Source organism: Nicotiana tomentosiformis, chromosome 8, assembly GCF_000390325.3.
Source record: "Nicotiana tomentosiformis chromosome 8, ASM39032v3, whole genome shotgun sequence".
Lineage (NCBI taxonomy): Eukaryota > Viridiplantae > Streptophyta > Magnoliopsida > Solanales > Solanaceae > Nicotiana > Nicotiana tomentosiformis.
Genome location: NC_090819.1, coordinates 116938063 through 116958255, shown reverse-complemented (window position 1 = coordinate 116958255; position 20193 = coordinate 116938063). Strand labels below are relative to the sequence as shown.

Below are 20193 nucleotides of genomic sequence, written 5' to 3'. Positions count from 1 at the left end.
AAAGGAACTTTTTTTGTGGAAATTGACTTGCGTCAACAACAAATGAAAATGGAAATTTCTCTGTAGTATAACAGGAACATGTCTTTTCTTGATGATATTCCAACAAGATTAAATAGGTACGGTATTGCTATAATATTTTAAGAATATTTAAATATAACACTGTATCGGTCGACGAACACCCCTATTACCAATGTTTATTAGAAATAATAAAATAAAATATCAAAATATTAGTAAAAACTTTCATTTCATATGAAAACAAGTATTAAATCCAAGTTAAAATTGTCAATAGTTAAACGAATTGAATTATTGAAAGTTGTACAAGTTATGTATAATCACATTATTGATGAAATGGTGTTAAATATTTTGGGTTGTTTTAACATGGAAAAGAAGTATGAATTTGGATGGAGGGAGTAGCAATTTGTGAAGTTATGATACCTAAAATGCACTTTCCTTTTCTCTCTCTCTCTTTACGATGAAATACAACTACTAAATGTTGAATCAAAAAGACTAAAGTCAGAGATCCTACCTCCCCCCTCCCTTTCATAATATAAGTTGACAACAAAAGTAGACTAACCAAAAAAAATCAGTATTACTATTTAGTCTTTTTTGTAAAAACATTTCATCAAACTAGGTTGTATGTATGAATTTAATCATGTGATTGAAATTCCTGCATCAATTTTCTTAAGATACTTGTCTTACATATATTAGAAAAAACATATTAATAATTTACGAGTTCAATTTGTAATTTCTACCATGCCACTGCAGCGCCAACTCGTCCTTTTCAACCTTCTCTCTCGCATTACCTTCTTTTAGGTACTCTTCCATGCTTGTGCTACGTACTTTATCGCTCCCTTATGTCGATAATAACATATTGTGTACGGGGTTTTAAAATATTTAGTTTCTTTCGTAATCGATTTTATGATTCTTTTTTAGAGATAAAATTTACGCATTTCGAAACTATAACAGTTGATTTCGAAACTCAAACAGTTGATTTACATATTTGAGGCATTGTGATGTCGTTGTGAACTCGTAGATGTGTTGGTTAATTTCTTTCACTGCAATTATGACAAGTCCTTCGTGTGTACTCTTGTTGGTTAATTCTCATTAACTCTCTCTCTCTCTCTCTCTCTCTCTCTATATATATATATATATATATATATATATATATATATATATATATATATTGAGTTATTGTATAATTATCGTATTTATCATATCGTTTTTGTTGTGCTGTATTTGTATTTCCGAATACTTGTTCTAGAGGTATTTAAAGTGGCGGGTCGAGGATCTTATTTGATTATATTTACGTCTAACTCACTCATAACATGCATCTCTATGCAGATACCGTTGCGGGAGATAGAGTTAGTGGCTGACGGGTTTGGTCGAGTGGATCCTATTGCTGAGGTGAGCCACTGCATTGTTTGTGGAGGCTTTCGTTTCAGCTTTATCTAATTCGTGTTAGTTATTTCCTTTTTCTTTGGGGTTTGCATACCTGTCAGTAAAACTCATATTACTCTATTAGATGCTCCATGGTCTTAGTGTGGGATTTGGGCTAGAGTTTTATTTTTTGAGTAATCAATTGACTAAGGTATTGGGTGATAATCATTTTTCTCTTTAATTATTAATAGTACTTTTAGGCCTGCACTTTTTCTCTCACTGTTTGTATAAATTGGTAAACGTTTGAGAAAGAGGCTCGCCTGACAGGTGGTGTTAGTTGGGTGCCAATCACGTCTAAGGGTAGTTTGGGACATGACAAAGTTGGTATCAGAGCCTAGACTTTATGTCTCGGGTCATGGAACAGTGTTTAGTAGAGTCTTGTTTATGGGTATGTAGGCGTCCATACTTACGATCTTGAGGCTACTAAGCATTTAGGATATTTTTTCTTCTTTCATTCCTTGATCGTGCGTTGAGATAACTTCACCTCGACTTTGGACTGCTTCTTTCGCAGATGGCTTGGACACGCACACCCTCATCTGCTGAACGTGGTGCTGGACACGGGGCTACCCGAGGTGGTGGTCAAGTTGGGGCTCATCAGATTAGAGCTCAGACTAGTAGACAGACCACTCCTCAGCCTGAAGTCGTGAACACGGGTCAACCCAAGCTACTATATCAGATCGAGTGCAAGAACAGGTGGTTCATGATGCTCCACTACCCGTGCCAGTAGATGTGCCTACTGTTACCTACCTGCAGATGCAGTGGTGAGGTTGTTGAATGTGTTAGAGGTGTTAGTGTACTCAGGGTGGACTTCCGGCTCCCCAGACTACTTCGCAAGCACAAGTTCAGTTGCATGTTGCAACTCCTCACATGGCCCCTCAACAGGTCGTTCAGCCAGTTGCAAATACAGGCAGTCTAAGGATCTTAAGAATTTCATGGATCTTAAGCCACCAGAGTTCGATGCTACACAGGCTTCTATTGAACCCCGGAAGTTCATTCAGCATTGTGAAAAAAATACTTGCAACATTCAACTTTGGTCGTTGGCACGGAGAGATCAATAACCGAATAAATAATATTTGTTTTTAACCATTGGCTATCCGCAATCTTTTAGGTCGACTAATTTCGATCCTCGCCGTATAGAGCTCACTATAGAAGTTGCAAAGAAAGTGATGCTGTCAATAAGAGCTCAATCATTGAAGGGCGACTACAGTAGGTAGATTCCTGTCATGGATTCAATTATTCACATTAAAGCGTGTACGAAAAGTTTCAAAAGATATATAAGTGGCAAAACTCAATTAAAATAGGAACTTACTTTAAAATTAAGAGCTGACGAGCTATCACAGAAAGGATAGGTTAGTGGAAATTGACACAAAGTCGATGAGATGACTGGTTTATTGACTTAAAAGGAGCTTTTTTGTGGAAATTGACTTGGGTCAACAACAAAAGAAAAGGAAATTTTACATTAGTATAAAAGGAACATGTCTTTTATTGATGAGATTCCGACAAGATAAAAAAGGTGAATTCATTTTCACATTTCAAAGTATGAAGTAATAGTGATCAATTGATCACTATATAGTTGGAGTAGGAGTTACTAGTTAGATATCTGCAAGAGATAAGATATGGAGTACCAATTATTGCTACTTTTCTGCTTCTATTCAGTTGCTACAATGTTTGTCCTGCAATCTCAACTTACTGGCTTCTCATATGCTAGGCAACATCTCTGTGCTCGCGATGAAGCTTTTTATTTGCTTCAATTTAAGCAAGGCCTCACAGTTGATCCCGCGCACGCTTCTTGGTGTGATACCAAAGCTCCATCCAAGACTTTATCCTGGAATGTAACAAGAGATTGTTGCGAATGGGATGGCGTTACTTGTGATGAATTTACCGGTCATGTGATAGGCCTCGATCTTTCTTGCAACTTTCTTAGAGGAACCATCAATGCTAATAGCAGCCTCGAGAAACTTGTTCATCTTCAAAGTCTCAACCTTGCCTTCAATGACATGGATGACTTTCCACTTGGAAATGGTATTAGTGAACTCGCGAGTTTGATGCATCTCAATCTTTCAGCTTCTGGAACTTATGAATTAGAGATGATCCCACCAGGAATATCCAACTTGTCAAAGTTGGTTTCACTTGATCTCTCTTATTGCGAACTTCAAATTGGCCTAAACACATTCAGAAGTTTGCTTCAAAACTTAACCAATTTAGAGGTATTGTCTTTTCTCTTCATGGAAACACCATTTGAGTTACCAAAGAATATGTCTTCTTCTCTTAGGTATTTAGATCTTAGACAAACAAACTTGTTTGGTGACTTGAGTGATTCTAATCTCTTTCATCTACCAAACTTAGAAGTGCTAAGATTGGGAGAGAATCTTGAACTTACTGGCATTCTGCCAAATTTTAACTGGAGTTTCAGTGCAAGTATTTTAGAGTTGGACTTTTCTGGAACTAGAATTTTTGGAAATGTACCTGATTCAATTGGCAACCTCCATTCTATTATGTTTTTGAGCCTCTCGCATTGCTATCTCTCCGGTTCAATTCCAAAATTCATAGGCAACCTCACCAGAATTAGAACTTTGCATCTTCCAAATAACAACTTCAATGGTAATGTTCCCTCTACTATCTCAAAACTGAACAAACTTACCGATTTAGATCTCTCTTTCAACCATTTCCAAGGCTCAATACCAGAATCCATCGGCAACCTTACTAGAATAAGCAGATTGGATCTTTCAAATAACAATTTCTCTGGAAATATTCCATCAACTATCTCAGAGCTGAACAAACTTAGCTACTTAGATCTCTCTTTCAATAACTTTGAAGGCCAGATTCCAGACATCTTTGCAGACTTTTCAGAGGTATCTTATTTATATTTTTCAACAAACAATTTCACTGGCTCATTTCCTTATTCAATTGTAACCTTGACTCGCCTTAGAAAATTGTACTTGCAAAACAATTCACTAACTGGTCCACTTCCCTCTAATATAAGCGGACTTCAAGAGCTAGAAACGCTTGATTTGTCCTTCAATTCTTTCACTGGCGCACCACCCCCTTGGTTATTCTATCTTCCATCCTTGACTGATTTACAAGTTCAAGACAATCAATTAACTGGGAAATTGCCACATGTGTTGAAGAGCCATAATTTCGAAACATTTGCAAGAATGAACTTGAAACTCCTGAAGCTTTCGAACAACAAGCTGTATGGTGAAATCCCTGATTGGATGACATCCATGAACGTGGTAGTCCTGGATCTCTCGCATAACTTCCTCACGGGCTTTGAAAAGCAAGTATGGCGCTCAACGGATTTGTTCTACCTTAATCTGGAGAACAATTTTCTTCAAGGTTCTTTGCATCAGTCCATTTGTGACATGATTAACCTTCAAGCCCTCATTTTGTCTCATAACAATTTCAGTGGCACAATCCCAGGATGTTTGGGTAACTCCAGTAGCTTCATTTCTGTTTTAGACTTGCGAATGAACAATTTCTATGGAGAGATACCGAGATTCTTACCAACAGGGTTAAAATATCTTGGTTTAACTGGCAATCAATTTGGAGGACTAATACCACGATCCTTGGTTAACTGTACAAGCTTGGCAGCTCTTGATTTGGGGTACAACAAGATAAATGACACGTTCCCGATATGGCTGGAGAAACTTCCATACCTGCAAGTTCTGATACTGAAATCAAATCTCTTTCACGGTCCAATTGGTGAATTAAAGTCCCAATTTCCATTTCCTGAGTTACGAATCTTTGACCTTTCCTTCAATGGGTTCACTGGAACTTTGCCATCTAATCTTTTCAAAAACTTTACAGCGATGATGAAAGTGGATGATGAAAAAACAGGAATCTCTGAAAAAAATAATAGCAATCACATAGATTATAGTTACCATGTTAGTTTGGTGATAAAAGGTAATCAGTTTGAAATGAGAATCACGTCAATTATGACAAGTATTGATTTATCAAGCAACGGATTTGAAGGAGATTTACCAAAATCCATTGGAAGGCTTAGTTCGCTTGTGTTACTCAACATATCTCACAACAACTTCAATGGGTGTATTCCTGCAGAAATCGCAAAGTTGAATGAGCTCGAAGCATTAGACCTCTCACGGAACAGACTCACTGGAGAAATTCCTGGTCTATTGACGAGTTTGACATTTCTTGAGGTCTTAAACCTTTCATACAATCATCTTGTTGGGCGCATCCCTCATGGGAAACAATTCGATACATTTTCAAATGATTCGTATGGTGGAAATCCTGATTTATGTGGATTTCCACTATCAAAGGAATGTGGATACGAAAACACGTCAGATGAGCCACCATTTGAACAAGATGATGATGATGATGATGATTCAATTTTTGCCGGCGGGTTCACATGGGAAGCTGTCGTAATAGGGTATGGTTGTGGTGCAATTTTTGGATTGTTCATGGGTATCCTAATGTTCCTACTGGAAAAACCAAAATGGATTGTGAACTTTGCTGAAGATACTGCTCTAAAAATTGCTCAAGAAATTGCTGTCAAGAAACGGAGAAGGCGAAAGAAGAGACATCAAAAACATTGAGACATGGTTTAAGAATGAATTAGCAGTTTATCAGGTACGCATTAAAACCTTTTGTTTTGAACCTAGCGAACAACAGTCTTTCTGTTAGCTGGTTTTTCTTTCTAATACTTTAAGAACTGACCATGTAGTTGGCTTCCTTTTTTAATGTTGGCTTCCATTGCTCTTTCTCTATTTTTAATACTAATATTCTCTCCATTCTCATTTTTTCTCTGCAGAGGTTGCTGGAGAATTGGACAAGTTTACATACTATTTTCATTATTAGCTAGTTAGTGTCGATGTTCTAGCAAATAGCAATGGATGCATCTGTGTTTCTTCAGTTTATGCCCATGGTTGCCAAATGCATATGTTATAGGAGTAGTTGATTTCTATAGTTTTATGGCAAATAGTAGTTAGTATTTCTGTTTCTTCAATTCACCTTCTATTGTTACAGCTGATTTCTGTTTCTTCAATTCACATTCCAATTATTAATCCTCTATTATCTATAATTCTATATCCATCTCACTCTATCTGGACCGTTTAATACCAGAAAGAAAGCTAAACCCTACAATAATTTCAACTAGAGCTAGACAAAATACCAAAAACCTCATATGAGAATTCGTTTAGTATAAGCCTAGGGAATATACCATATCTTTGTACCAATAAAAGAAGAAGTTTACAGCATAGATATGTAATCAAGATTATCCCTATTAATTCAGCAAAAGGAGAAATTTCAAAGTGCAATTACAAAACATACGACTACATATTGCAGTTTGCTCCACCTTTCTCGCGTTTGGAGCCTTCTTCAACTACATTAAAAAAACGCAGTCCCGTGAATTAACCTCCCGCTATGCGCGGTGTCCGGGAACTTCTTCAACTACATTCCTGTCTAGAAAGGGATTTGAGGTGGTATCTTCTACTCGAGTTGGCTAAGTTTGAAGTACAAAATTCTTGACGCTGAATATATGAAAAATGCATGCTTGAGCAAAAGACACTTATAGATGAACCTCGCCGCTGGCATAGAGAGATTACTAATCAAGTAAATAAATTTTGTGTTTGGCCACTCACATTCAAAGTCACTTGTCCAACTAATTCCAACTCCTATGTAGTACGGACTCTCTAAAATATTGTCTTATTTGAATCCTCCGAACATACAATACATTTAGAGGATTGAACAGCAACGTCATAGTGCTTAGAAAAAGAGAAAGTCCTCCTTACCAAGATTTTGCGTCATAATTTATGCATTGAAATGTGAACACATGGTCCCTTCCATTATAGTAGTGTAGACTGAACCAGGTAGTTTTGTAGGAAGAATAGGATTGATTCTTTAACCCTACGAGAACACCAAGAACGAGGAATAAAAGCAAGTAATAATAGATGAATTAGATGATTAAAGTGAAAATTACAAGAAGTTAACTACTCCTTTAACTTAGCTAACCATTTTGTAACTCAACAATACATTCTAATTCTAGGATACAACAAATAAAGGATAAATAAAGTATGTATTCGCCAACTACTGTAGAGGGCATTACAATTTGGTGTTGGAGGGAAAAAAGGGGAGCAAAAATAAAAACCAATTTAAGGTCTGCAGCTGAGCAAAAGAGGTGAAATTCAAAAATAACCAGAATTACAAGTGGTAATTTGAAAATAGCCACAGTTTCAAAAGTAATCGAAATTTAGCCACTTTTCATGTAAAGATAAATCTGAACGAAAACACTGTTCAAAATCAGGAAAATATTCCAACATAATATACTGGAGTTCCAGTATAATATGCTGAAAGTTCATACACATGTGCTCCAATCTCAAGTATATTATGCTGGAATATTCCGTGTGCTGGAGTTCCATCATAATATATTGGAAGTTCATACACAGGTGCACCAATATCCAGTATATTATGCTGGAACTTTCCGTGTTGCAGCGAAATAATAGCTATTTTTCAATAACTTTGCAAACGCTGACTATTTTTTAGTTACCAGTCCGAAAACTGGATAGCACGTGCTATTTTCACAAACAAAAGAGCAACTAATGGTTTGTCCTTCTAATTAAAAAAGAAATGTTATAAGGCCTTTGGACCTTTGGGCCTGGATTCATGTTTCGCCTACTCAAAACAGGAGTTTTATAGCTTTGTCATAGAAATGCTTGCTAAAATAGCAAAGCCCATGACTTGTAGAATCATTCAACAGCCCAAGGGCTAGGTATGCCAGGATAGAGTTGGCCAGCAATATTAATATTAATAAAAAGAGATCTTTTCTCTCCTATACAATATTTGAACTTATTTATCAAACTTGTCCTAATTTTGTATATTACCCGCCCTAAACAAGGATTACTTACAAATTATATACAATCCATTATTAGCGCCTTAAATTAGGGGATTCTTTGCTTGGAAAAAGGCATAACCGAATGGAACAATGGTGTTAACCACGTTTGAGTATCTGATGGTGGCAATGGCAGCTCCCGTCATCGGAAAAGTGTAGGCCCACCAAGCAAATGAAAACCTACAATTATATATTGGACAATTCAACCTCTAGTGAAGTAGAGTCTATGTATGGAAGAATTGACCCCAAACTTTTGGGGATCACGTTTACAGGAGTAAGCCTCCCAAGAAAATTCAGAAGAAGGAACGAAAACATCCACTTGTCTCCGAGCCCACTGAGAAGAGACATAGAATTCATGAAGAAAGTGTTCTTACTTTGAAAACAAAGGAAGGAGGAGTTTTCCAGCCAAAAACAAAGGGAACTAGGGCTGCTTATGAATCCATGCTCTCTATAATTCAGTTCCTTTTATGTGGAGGACAACCCCTCGACATTGTGACTGTGGTAGTTGATGAGATCTTAAATGTCCTAAAGAATGATAAGTAGTATTAACTTCAACAACCTTGACAAGAAAAAGCTGCAAATTGAGAAGCCGTTGAGTACATTACACTCTTCTCTCTCTTTGTCATAATTACTTATTTTGAGAAAAGAATAATGCACGGTACAACATCATATAAATTAAAAATAAATTTCATATCAATTTAATACAAAATTTGATATATCTATAACAACATACATAATAAAAATAAATTTCATATAACTAATTATACAATATACAACTTATTTATAACTTATCTACAACTTTCATACATCCTTTTTACTCAGTTAAATACAACTACAACATCATACAACTTAAATACAATTTTCATACAATGTGTCTTTTGTATATTTTGTATATATTTTAAATCTGATTTGTATATATTTTGAATGTGGTGTGTGCTTCTTCCTCTCTAAAATTCCAATCAAAACTTACTCTCTTAATACAATTTTGATACATATCAACAACTTTATGTAAAAAAGATAGTATTAATAACTTAAATACAAATTTTATACAATAATTCATACATTATACAACTATTTTTCAACTTTAATACAACATTCAAATAAAAAAATATGTAACTACAACAGAATACAATTTACATACAATTAAAATACAACTTTACTACAATTTCATAAGTATATTGTATGTCATGTGTTCTTCTTCTTCTTCTTCTTCTTCTTCTTCGAGTTTCAATCTGAAATTTAGCCAAAATCAAATCTAATCTCCACCAAACACCCTCAAAATTGAGATATAAACTCCAAACAATATTCTCAATTATTTACAACAACACCCAATCCAAACAAATAATAATTTTTGAAAACCTAAATTCGATTTCAAAGCTTCAAAGCTTTTTAATGGCTTTTAATGGTAGAGAGTCAAACACCTTCAAAATTTATTGATTGATAATTTCAATTTGAACACCAATTGTGTAACATGAAAGAAAATTGCTAAGTTAAAACTCTATAGTAAAACAATTGAAATCCTTTGATGAATTCCATTAAAAATATATATAACATGACAGGATAAAAAGTAGAGAACATCAGAGGAAGAAAATTTGGGGAAAGAACAGAGAATGAGAGATATAGAGACACACACACACACACACACAGAGAGAGAGAGAGAGAGAGAGAGAGAGAGAGAGAGCATGAGAGAGAGACGGAGAGAGAGAGAGAGAGAGAACATGGATGAGAAATAACTAATTTCTTATTCAATTCCTTATTTAAAGGGATACTCATTTAAAACTAATTTGTATATAATTGGTCAATTGTATATGGCTATGTAATTAAGTTAAAGCTTGATTAGGAAGGGTAATAAAGTTTCATATATAGTATAGGAAGGTAAAAATCCCTAATAAAAATTCTTTTGCAATACAACAAGTTTAGGTTTCAGACCACATACTATCGTGAAAATAGCACATGCTAGCCAGTTTTCGGACTGGTAATTAAAAAATAGTCAGCGTTTATAAAGTCATTGAAAAACAACCACTATTTTGCTGAAACACAGAAAGTTCCAGCATAATATGCTGGATTATGGAGCTCATGTGTATAAACTTCCAGCATATTATGTTGGAACTCCAACACACAGAAACTTCTAGCATAGTATGCTGGATTATGGAGCTCCAACGTATAAACCTTCAGCTAGGGGTGTACTTGGACCGGGTTGATTCAGATATTTCAATTACCAAACCAAATAAATTAGCTCGAATTTTTAAATCTATAAACCAAACCAAACCAATAAAATTGGATTTTTCAATCTCGGATTTTCGGGTTTTTTTCCAGTAAAATCTTCATAACTTAAAATATATAACTGGGGCTCTAATCTTTCTTTGGTCCTAGTAGGATAAAACTATATAAAACGTTATCCAAGAAAATAATACAAAATAATGTGAGGTGTGTCATGATATTATACTAAAATACTGAACAAATTGCATAGAATAAATATTGCTAATTAATAAGCCATAATAAAAATATACATAATACAAATGTACTAAATTTTGCTAAAATAAGTACGACTAATAAGTAATAAGTTTTATTTACATGACTAAATAAAAAATAAGTTATGCATTTTTAGTGTTTAAACCAATGCAAAACTAAAAAAATAGATATCAAACATTATTGTCATTCCTAATATTGAATTGAATTTTTTTTGTTAGCATTAATATTGATTTGATTTTGCGTTGGGCTTTATTTGAGTTACTAACTTTTATGGGCTATAAAACATATTTGACCATTCAAAAATACTAAGTTCAAGCTTGAAATAATATATTAAAAGAGAGAACTATGAAAAGGTTTTAAAAAATATTTATAAATTACATAGAAGTAATTATTTTTATGCATAAAATATATTTAAAACTTGTATACATGTAATGTCGGGTTGGTTTAGTTTCGGTTTGACTTTTTTTAATTAAAACCAAGCCAAACCAATTATGGTCGGGTTTTTTCCCTAACACCAAACCAAATCAAACCAAACTATAGTCGGGTTTTTATTTTCTGGTTTCACTCAGATTATCTGTTTGGAGCGGTTTGTCAGTTTCCTTTGTACACTTCTACTTCTAGCATACTATGTTGGAATTCTAGCACATTATGAAATTCCAGCACTTAATGCTGGAATATCATATGTAAAAAATTCGAACTCCAACATATTATATTGGAATTTTCCGTATTTTAAGGGTGTTTTTGTTCAAATTTTATCTTTATATGAAAAAATGGCTAAATTTCGATTACTTTTTGTAACGATCCGATCGGTCGTTTTACTTTATAGATCCCCATTCCCCTAAATAAGACTCCCTGTATGTGATTTTACTCTTTTATGACTTGCGGGGATGGTTAATTCGAGTTTGGAAGGGTTTAGGTTGAAATCGAAACACTTAGTTCCTTAATATTGGCTTAAAATGGTTAAGTTTGACTTGGGTAAACATTTATAGTAAACGACCCTGGAACCGGGATTTGATGGTCCCAATAGGTTCGTATGATGATTTTGGACTTGGGCGTGTGTTCGGGTCAGGTTTTGGATGACCCAGGAGCATTTCGGCGCCTAAAGTTGAAAGTTGGCTTATTAAAGGTTTTAAAGTTCTTTAAATTTGGTTTGGAGTAGGTTTTGATTTTATCGAGGTTCGTTTGGGATTCCGATCTTGAGAATAGTTTCGTATGGTGATTTAAGACTTGCACGCAAATTTGGTGTCATTCCGAGTAGTTTAAGTATGATTCGGCAATTTCGGAGCAAGTTGGAAGAACTTGAAGTTCATAAGTTGATTCTATTGGTTTTGGGTTATGATTCTTAGTTTTAGAGTTGTTTTACGCGTCTCGAAGGTTCGAGTGAGTCCGTATTATGTTAACAAACTTGTTTGTATGTTTGGACGAGGCCTCTGGGGCCTCGGGTGCTACTCGGACAATGCACAGATCGAGTTTGAGCTTGAAAGGGGCTGCTGGTGCAGTAGTTATAGTGTGCCCGCACCTGCGAGGTTTTGGCTGCAGGTACGAGCTCTTGGCCGCAGAAGCGGTTTTGGGCGAGTGGCCAGTGGTGCGCAGGAGCGGAGGAACTTCCGCAGAAGTGGGAGCTCGTCTGCAGAAGTGGAGCCAGCTAGCCTAGGCTAGGACCACACCTCCGATGGAATTTTCGCAGGTGCGGAGCCGCAGATGCGGCCCCAGGTTCGCAGAAGCAAAAGCGCTGGAGGCAGTGAGGTCCATTTAATACGAGACTTAGGTCATTTTGGTTCATTTATTTCACTTCTTGGGCAATATTTGGAGCTTCTTATAGGGAGATTTCCACCTAGATATTTAAGGTAAGTGATTGCTACCCAATGTAAGTTAAATAAATAGATTATGGTTAGGTTTTAACATGTAAAATTGTGAAAATTATGGGTTTAATTGAAAAACCTAGGTTTTGAAACAAATGAGATTTAACCACGAAAATGATTATGGAATTGGATGAAAATTATATATTTGAGTTCGTGAGGTTATGGGTAACAACTATCTTTGAAAAATTTCGGAATCCGGGCATGTGGGATGATCACGCCCAACTATGCCTTATAAAAAGGACTAAGCGGTCGTTGAAAATATAATACGGTTTACAAGTCCGAAGTCGAATCCCACAGAGTACTAAGGCTTAGCAAATGCTATTCAATATTGCAAAGAAACACAAGTTCAAATAATTTTCTAGTTATAAAGATTTGATTTTTATTTTTACTAATTAACTAGCAAATATTATAAAGCAGTAAAATTATCAACTAACATGGATGATGGATGAAATTCTAGACAAGACTAAGGAGGTCTAGAGTTATGATTTCCCCAATTATCGGAATCTTTTCCGCTACGTTTCCTACAAATTTGCCTAAGTCTTCTCTATCGACCATGAGCACTCTAACTGTCGTAACTCTCTCCCAAGTAATTACCATAATTTACTAGGCATATTATCCCGAATTACGCTAGCTGGCATTAAGTACAGCTCACTCAGATCGCATCAAGGTTTCGTTATCCCTAAATCCACCTTTAAACCTCCGTATTGATCCCTCATATACGTTTAGGGGTGATGTTGTTCAACAACTACCTAAATATGCACTCTCTCCCGAGTAATACATACTAAATAGGCACAACTAATTGAGGGCCCTTCAATCAATCACAAGAATAATATAGTTGAACAAATAGAGAAAATACTACGGCAAATCTATATTAACGTAACAAGAAAATCATCCTTCAATAGGTTCCATCAACACCCTAGATTAGGAAGTTAGATACTCATACTCATAGCAAAAATATACCAAATATTTTGCATAATTAAAATACAGAGTAAAGATGAAAAGATGTAGAAATAGATGATTCTAACTCCCAAGAGGTGATTCCACCAACACTCCTTGCCTCTGACTTCCAGCCTCTGGTTGCTGAAAAACGTTCTCCAAGTGGTGTTGTTAGGTCTATTTATATGTGTAGAAGAAACCCTAAACGTGTGGGCCGAGTCCTAGTCAAACCCGGAACGAATTAAGTCTTCAAAACTCGGATTGGACTTGGCCTCATGCCTGGCGTTGCCAGGCTAACGCTTGGAATTTGGCTGGCCTTGCCAGGCTAAAGCCTGGTTCAGCCTGGACTTAGGCTGGCTTTGCCAGGCTAAAGCCTGGTCCATCCTGTCCTTAGGCTGGCCTCGCCAGGTCTCTCCTTTTCACTGTTCTCGAGCACACTTTCAACGTTTAAGTATCCCTTTTGCTCTACTTTCATCTCCAATTCAACTACACATAAAATAGACTCCATTATGCACAAATAAAGTGTAATTTATCATTAAAGCATGTAAAATGCAAGGCACATAATGTACGAAACTATGGAATTATAGCCACACATCATAAGCCCAGGGGTGAATTTTGGGAATCTTCCAATTTGGGTTGGGTAATTACTCTAATAGTTAAATTATGAACTTTTGAACATGTATTGATTAATTTATATAATATTTGACTACTTTCGGCTTGTTCGGCATCGAGTTGAGGATTTAAAGCATAATTGTGGATCGTAAGTGAGCTTGAGAACGAGGTAAGTCTCTTTCCTAACCTTGTAAGAGGGAACTCATCCCCTTATGTGTGTTTTTGTTGTGAATTACTTGTGTGGGGATCTACGTACACACTAGGTGACGAGAGTTCGTACGTAGCTATATTCCATGAGATGTCCGGGTAGACTTAGAATTACATCATGCCACGATTATACTATTATGTTTATTATGTATATTAATTGTCTTAAATGAAGCTGAGATTAGGGATTTTAAGGTTGAAACCATCCAATTTAGATTTCATATTTTTGGGAATAATTGAGGAATATATAATAACTCTGAGAAATCCATGTCCACTCGCGTCGCAAGTATTTTTGCGAGCGAGGTAAACTTCTCTAATCTCATGGGAGCGGGTCGTTCGCCTCGGCAGGTTAATAGATGTATCTATGGTTCGTGCCATTCAACCCTCGGCAGTGCACACAGTATATATATTTTTGGATCGGGTCGTACAACCTCGGCATAAATCATGCGTAATAATACTCGGAGCCTGACTGCACTTGATATTACTTTATGTCCCGAGAGGTTGTAAATTTATTAAATGACAGAAATTGATTTGGGGGTTAAAGAAGTTGGTTAGAGATTTTGAAATTTATTATCAGTTAATGGGTCATTTACTTACTGCTTGACATTGTGTTATTGTTATTGTTTCCATGGCTTATACTTGTTTAGAATTCCTGTATTTCATTGTTGGTCCATAGTAAATGTCGATGTCGAACCCTCGTCACTACTTCTTCGAGGTTAGACTGGATATTTACTGGGTACATGTTATTTATGTACTCACGCTACACTTCTGCACTAATCGTGCAGGTTCTGAGGCAGGTGCATCTGGTAGTTATCCCAGCGCACACCCCTGATACTTTGAGACTTAGTGGTGAGTTGCTTTCCGACTCCATTCTGCAACACCGGGAGTCTCTCTTTTGCTTTTTTTTTTTTTTTTCTGTCTACTCCATTTCAGACATTAGTTTAGTGTTTTGTATATTCTACTAGTAACTCATACACTTGTGACACCAGGTCTTGGAGTTATGCTAGTAGACATTTGATGGTTTTTGAGTATTTATTTCACCACATTTGTTCTTATATTAGTTTACGCTTTACTTTTATTAACTTTTCACCTCTTACTTACTTGACAAATAAAAATCCACTATTTCGAAATTATTTTTTTAAAAAAAGAATAAACACATGGGTAGTTCACCGTTGGCTTTCCTAGCTGTGACGTTGGGAGCCATCACGGCCTATAGGTGAAATTGGGTCATGACAATATGGTATCAGAGCATTAGGTTCACGTAGGTCTCACAAGTTATGAGCAGGCCTTATAGAGTCTTTCGGATCGGTACGGAGACGTTCGTACTTATCTTCGAGAGGCTATAGGGTGTTAGAAAACTACTCTTTGTTCATCTCCTATCATGCAATTGATGTTGTGCTAAGTATCTTTCTCTTATCTCTCACAGACGGTGAGAACACGCGCGGCAGATGTACCCGATCATAGAGGAGCTGCTCCCCCTGTTGCTAGAGGCCGAGGCAGAGGTCGAGGGAGGGTACCAGCTCATGGTAGAGGACGGGCGTGTCCTAGAGTTTCTCCAGTCATGCCACCAGTGGATCCAGTAGAGGATCCTATCATTGAAGAGCAGGGTGAGGTGCTTACAGTAGAGCCGGCCCCAGTGGGTTTCATGTCTGCACCGAGATTCCAGGAGGTCATGGGCCGTATTCTGCGATTCATGGATTCTATGACTTAGGCTGGTTTATTTCAAGCAGACCCAACCACATCTCAGGTGGGAGGGGGAGCACAGATCCCTACCGCTCAGGCTCCTAGGCATGTAGCTGCCGTATATTAGACCCCGGACACACTACTCGTGGGTGGAGCCCAGCCAGTTGTAGTAGCTATAGCTGAGCCCATACCAGTTGCGACCGGAGAACCGCATAAGCTATTGGACAAATGGACAAGGCTAGATCCTCCTGTCTTTGGAGGTGAGCAACATGAGGACCCATGGGACTTTATTGATCGGTGCAGGGACAGATTGCACAACATGAGGATATTGGAGTCCCATGAGGTGGACTTTACCACTTTCTAGCTGGAGGGCAGGGCCTGTAGATGGTGGCAGTCCTATCTTATCGACAGACCTGCAGGTTCTCCTCCCTTGACTTGATACCAGTTCATACGTATCTTTCTGGATAGGTATATTCCTCCCTCTCAGAGGTAATGATAAGTGGGGATTTTGACTACTTATTAGCCCATTTTAGCTTTTATTTTAGCCTAAAAACGTTGAATTGTGTTCTCGAAACTAATGAAATGTGCAAAATTGCATGAATGTTGGACCCCTGAGATGAAATCCAACTTAAAAAGGAGTAATCTAAACACAAGGCAATAAAAGGCACAGAAGCTCACAAAGTGCGGACAACAGAATTCCATCTACAGCCGCAAACAATGAAGAAAATCCCAGCAGGCTTTCTTGCAAACTGCGGACCGCATAGGAATTGTGCGGCCGCAAATGACGAGCTAGAGATCAACTTCAGAGGGTTGCAAAATTTCCAAAGTCCAAGTCCCTAAGAATTGCATACCTCACAAGAATTGTGCGGCCGCAGAAGACCAAATTGCGGTCGCAGTGATAAATCTGCGGACCGCAGAAACATTGCCTCGCAGCCGCAGTTGAGAATTGTGCGGCCGCAGTATCCCAACTCCTGCAAGATGAATAATTCTGCGGACCGCACATGGAATTGTGCGGCCGCAAAACCCCCCGAAGGGCATTTTTATCCGAAATTTCCAATCTTGTATAAATAGTCGAGTTTCCCAAAATTAGGTTAACTTTTGACATCAGCAAGTCTTGTAGCCATTTTTCTTTGCCTCTTTTGGAAGTTTTCTATATTTTGGAGTATTTTACTATAAATTCTATCATTTTAACTTTACAATATGAGTTTAATTAGTATTTCTTCTTCTATTTCTTCAATTTCAAGCATGAGTAGCTAGATTTTTACTAGGGTTGTGACCCAACCCTAGTGTGTAAACCTTATGAGTATCTAATTTAGTGTTTGTTTATGGTTGGGTATTTATTATTTAGCCTTGTTCATGCTTTAATTTGTGGAATTAATGGTTGGAAACATTAGTTCATGCCTATTTGACTTAGTCTTTACTTGAGAAAGAGAGACTTAGTCTAGGAAAATGTGGCTAACAAGAAATTGGATCAATCGAGAGATTGATTAACCCAATTAAAGGGTTCAACCTAGAGATAGTAATAACCCGACTTGAGATTTTATCAACCGTTTATGTGATACCCATTTGGACTTGCCAAATTGGGCAAAACTACTCCTTGACCGAGAGGTACTGAGTGGGTAATTGAGAGTTGATAGCTATAATACACTCCGATTAACAAAATAAGCATTAAGTTTTTTTATCCCATTAGGCAAACACCTAGGCGATGGTCATAACCCTAGGCCTTTTTACAAACTAGAAAAACATCAAAAATAATTATCCTAGTCTTAATTCTTTACTTTGCAATCCTTAGCTTTAAAATAGAAACAGTAACAACACCAATTTGTGGAAGTGCAAATTAAGATAGTTCAAATTCACGCACTAGAATATATACTCCTAACTCCCATCTAATTCCTTGTGGATTCGATCCCGAATCTTTATTGGGTTACTATAATTGCAATCGACCGTGTCATACCTTATTTTGAGGTGTGCATTGCGCGATAGGTCAATTTTTGGCGTCGTTGCCGGGGAGTTAAAAACGGTGTTAGCTATATATTTGAGTGTGTTTTTGTAATATCTTCTTTTCCTTCCATGTTACTAATGTGTTGGGAAATTGTAGGTGCAACCATGGCAAACAATGAGCTCGGAAACATTGGTTTAGGGGATGTGAACGTTGAGGATGATCAAATGGATGAGGTTCCTCTTGAGCCTTAAGCCAATAGACGAGGCCGAGTGCCTCATGACAATGTGTCCGCTCCACCCCCACCTCCACCAAGAGCGGCTCCACACTGGGTGTTGCCGAATGAAGGATATGCAAGTGCAATAGTCCCTCCCCGTATTAGGGCGGGCAACTTTTAAATAACCAACGTGATACTCACCTTGCTTGAGCAACGAGGGTTCTTCACCGGTGTTCTGGGGCAAAATGCATACAAACATTTGAAGGGGTTCGTGGATATGTGTTGGGGGAGTAAACAAACAAATGTCTCCGAGGATTCTTTGAGGCTAAGCCTTTTTTCCTTCTCTCTACGGGGGAAAGCTTTAAATTGGTTGGAACGTTTGCCAAACCATTCCATTCATACTTGGGATGAATTGGCGGAGAAATTTATTTCTAAGTACTTCTCTCCCGTGCACATGGCTATAATTCGGGATGAAATTCTAGCATTCAAGAAAGAGCCCAATGAACCACTATACGAGATATGGGAACGATATAGAACAATGGTTAAAGAGTGTCCCAACAATGATATGACGGAGAACATGATTCAACAAGCCTTCTATCGGGGGATGAACACAACCAACCAATGTGTAGTGAATCAACTTACCGGTGGGAACTTCAAGACTATGCCTTATGTGGAGGCGTGTGATATTTTGGATGAAATAATAGATACTTCATCGGCGTGGCAATCCCGGGCTAATGTTCCACAAGGAGATCCCAATGTGATTCACCTTCACAAAGAATTGCTTGACCATGGGCAAGACATAGCCGAATAGAATACCACCATGAACCAATTGTCAAAGGCTCAACTTCAACAAGTGCAATACCCGAGGTAAGTCAATGCAATGGAAGGGGTAAACATGATGGTGAACAAACGGAGGACAAAGGGTCCACAAGTGCAACAAAGAGTGGACAATTTTATGCAAGAAGATAGTGGGTTTGATCAAGATGACTCTTATAATGACCAAGAAGAAGAGGTACAATATGTGAACAACTTTCAAGTGCAAAGAAACAACTTCCAACGCCCAAGCCAACAACAATGGCGACCTCAAAACAATCAAGGAAAATGGAATTCTCACAACCAAGGTAATTGGAGTGGTGGAAACAATCAAAGCAATTGGAATAACAACAACAATCAAGGAAATTGGAGTGGTGGCAATAATCAAGGGAATTGGCATAACAACAATAACCAAGGCAATTGGGGAGGCAACAATCAAGGAGGTTGGAGTAACAATCAAGGAAATCGGGGATCGGGTTTTCAAAGGCCCCCGATGAATCAACAACCGAGCAACCCGCCACCTTATTCTTCCCATGGTCCTAGTTCTTCCAACAATGAAATGAGACGTATTGAGAACATGCTCAAGCAAATAATGGAGAAAAATGCCGATTCCGATGCCCAACTTGCCTCACACAACACATCGATCCGCAACTTAGAAGTGCAAATGGGGAAAATATCTCAAGCTCTAAATTATCGTCCTAAGGGGGCACTACCAAGTGACACGGTGGTGAACTCAAAGGGTGGGAACAATACGGGGCATGCCATAGCCATTACTATAAAAATGGAAAATGTGGGAATGCACCCACCTCAAGTCAAAGGCAACTTGTGGATGATGAGCAAGTGATACAAGAAGAAGAGACCCCGAGCAATGTGATGCAATCAAATGATGAATTTCGGATTGATATTGATGACAATGTGGAAGAGACTCAAGAGGAAGTGAACCCGTCTAGGGATCATGTTATTGACATACCGGGACCTGTGGTGCAAAAGTCTAAGGCACCATTGTCTAAGCCTCCTCCTCCGTATCCTCAAAGGCTTTCCAAGCAAAATGGCGAGAATCAATTCAAAAGTTCATTGACATGATGAAGAGTCTCTCAATCAATGTGCCATTAGTTGAAGCCTTAGACCGATGCCTAGTGATGCAAAGTTTATGAAGGATTTGGTGACAAAGAAG

At 37.6% G+C, this 20193-nt stretch overlaps 1 protein-coding gene across 1 annotated transcript; it reads left to right on the top strand.

Moving 5' to 3' along the window:
- The first annotated feature begins 3053 nt into the window (after positions 1-3053).
- LOC104120490 (receptor-like protein Cf-9) lies at positions 3054-6439 on the top strand. The gene is made up of 2 exons (XM_009632253.4): positions 3054-6024; positions 6206-6439. The coding sequence occupies exon 1, from the start codon at positions 3054-3056 to the stop codon at positions 5988-5990; it is 2937 nt and encodes a 978-aa protein (XP_009630548.1). The 3' UTR covers positions 5991-6024; positions 6206-6439.
- The last annotated feature ends 13754 nt before the right edge of the window (positions 6440-20193 follow it).

Coding starts and splice junctions, on each gene's coding strand:
- LOC104120490 (XM_009632253.4), top strand. CDS start 3,054: ATGGAGTACCAATTATTGCTACTTTTCTGCTTCTATTCAGTTGCTACA.